The sequence below is a fragment of the Neltuma alba genome, unplaced genomic scaffold (assembly GCF_004799145.2).
Source record: "Neltuma alba isolate B1F8T4 unplaced genomic scaffold, ASM479914v2 tig00012843_pilon, whole genome shotgun sequence".
In the NCBI taxonomy this organism is placed as follows: Eukaryota; Viridiplantae; Streptophyta; class Magnoliopsida; order Fabales; family Fabaceae; genus Neltuma; species Neltuma alba.
This window is the reverse complement of record NW_021637231.1, coordinates 132,222-133,761: the sequence shown is the minus strand read 5'-3', so window position 1 is coordinate 133,761 and position 1,540 is coordinate 132,222. Positions and strand designations below refer to the sequence as shown.

General features: G+C 36.9%; 1 protein-coding gene across 1 annotated transcript; it reads right to left on the bottom strand.

The window, feature by feature from the left end:
• Positions 1–429: 429 nt before the first annotated feature.
• On the bottom strand, positions 430–1,170 carry LOC114731706 (subtilisin-like protease SBT2.4). The gene is made up of 3 exons (XM_028918939.1): positions 1,046–1,170; positions 802–949; positions 430–694 (listed from the first exon to the last, which is right to left on the bottom strand). The coding sequence occupies exons 1-3, from the start codon at positions 1,120–1,122 to the stop codon at positions 632–634; spliced, it is 288 nt and encodes a 95-aa protein (XP_028774772.1). The 5' UTR covers positions 1,123–1,170; the 3' UTR covers positions 430–631.
• Between the last annotated feature and the right edge of the window lie 370 nt (positions 1,171–1,540).

The following is a 1,540-nucleotide window of genomic DNA, read 5'->3' as shown; positions in this document are numbered from 1 at the left end:
CTGATCAATGCCTGGTTCTTTCGCTTTCATGCTCTCCAATCTCCACTCTCCCTTGTCATATACAGTACAGGTTTGAGAAAAGCATGCACCTAATTGTTAATGCAAAATAGCAATTTTCTTAAGTTAGTTTACAGACAAATCCATCCAGCGGCATGCAGCAAACTAGAGTAATTAAATGACGCTGCATGTTCTCTTTTATTACTCACAAGGACTTTGAGCGACTTCACCATTGTCCGACGGCATTCAATATCGAACACGTTTTCTGTTACTTAGTAATATTATGTAGAAATATAACCGATATATGTGAATTTTTTCCTTCGGAACAAAGAACAGGTAAGGTCATATGAAACTTAGCTTTGCAAATTGGGAATGACACGCCTGACAGATTCCGATAATTGAAAGAAAAATAAATTAAAAAGAAGAAGATATATATATAAATATTTGCTGAAGTAATGAGGTACCACAATATTAATGATCACTTCAACAACATTAATTGTCAGCTCCCAGCTGATAATTGAAGGAAAATTCAAACATATCAAACATTCACTCGGTGGCCTGGCCACAAGTTCTTCAGAAATCGTTAAACCAGCGCAGTTAATTTTCTTCTGAAACGCGGATCTTGTCCCCTATACTAAGCCACTTCCTGGTTTTTCTCCACAACCCTCACTCCTTTTGCAGATCTAAGCACTTTCGCCTGTTCCAAAGACAAATTCGAACCCACAGGAGAAAACACATCAGATCACACACGATCTCTTGTGTTTATTCACTAAGAAGCCATATAATATGAATAGGAAAACGTACTTGATCTTCCGTGATTTTGACAGCAAATCCATCAACAATGACCAAAGAAGATATCTTGGTGTAGCTTCCTGGCTCGAGGGTGGTTGCTAACAGTTCATCGTGCTTCTTACTGAGGTAGACATCAAGTTCATGCGCCCCACTCTTGGTTCTAGTTACAACAACACGCAGGCAGAACACAAAATGAGTAGTGTGAAAATGGTGGAAGGGGAAGGTATATGTAAGATAAAGTACAATTAAAACTGACCGATCAGCTCGAAGACGCTCGTATTGGGGATCAAAGTTCATGAACACAAAGTATGACTCCACTTTTTTGCTTCCCATTTGGACTCTGTCTCCTTATCTACTCCTGCTGGTCGGTTTTGTTTATTTCAATGTATTGAGTAGGTATGAGTATGTCCACTAAGTAGTTTGTAGTATTTAGTATTTATAGACAATGGAGACCGCAGTGAGTCAAAGATGGGGCCTCTTTTCAAATTTGGACATATGGTTCGTTCGTCATTTCCTTTTTTAATTCACGTTTTACTTTTCAAGTTTTTGTCTGACAGTTTACTCATGTAATGTATAAAAAGGTAAATTATATTAATTAATGCCGATTAAAGTAATCACTGATACCTTTTTATCTCAACAATTACGTACATTTGATTTCCATTATAAAAAGTTCCTCTTCAATTAAAGTCAGGGATTTTTTTTTTTGGCCCACAACATCTATCAGAGCCATAGGTATTTATGATTTTTTTTT

Bases quoted from the DNA above. Each gene is read 5' to 3' on its own strand.
- LOC114731706 (XM_028918939.1), bottom strand. From the start codon at position 1,122: ATGGGAAGCAAAAAAGTGGAGTCATACTTTGTGTTCATGAACTTTGAT. The intron at 950-1,045 runs GTCAGTTTTAAT...TGTTGTAACTAG, and splicing joins GAGCGTCTTCGAGCTGATCG to AACCAAGAGTGGGGCGCATG. The intron at 695-801 runs GTACGTTTTCCT...TCTTTGGAACAG, and splicing joins TCAAAATCACGGAAGATCAA to GCGAAAGTGCTTAGATCTGC.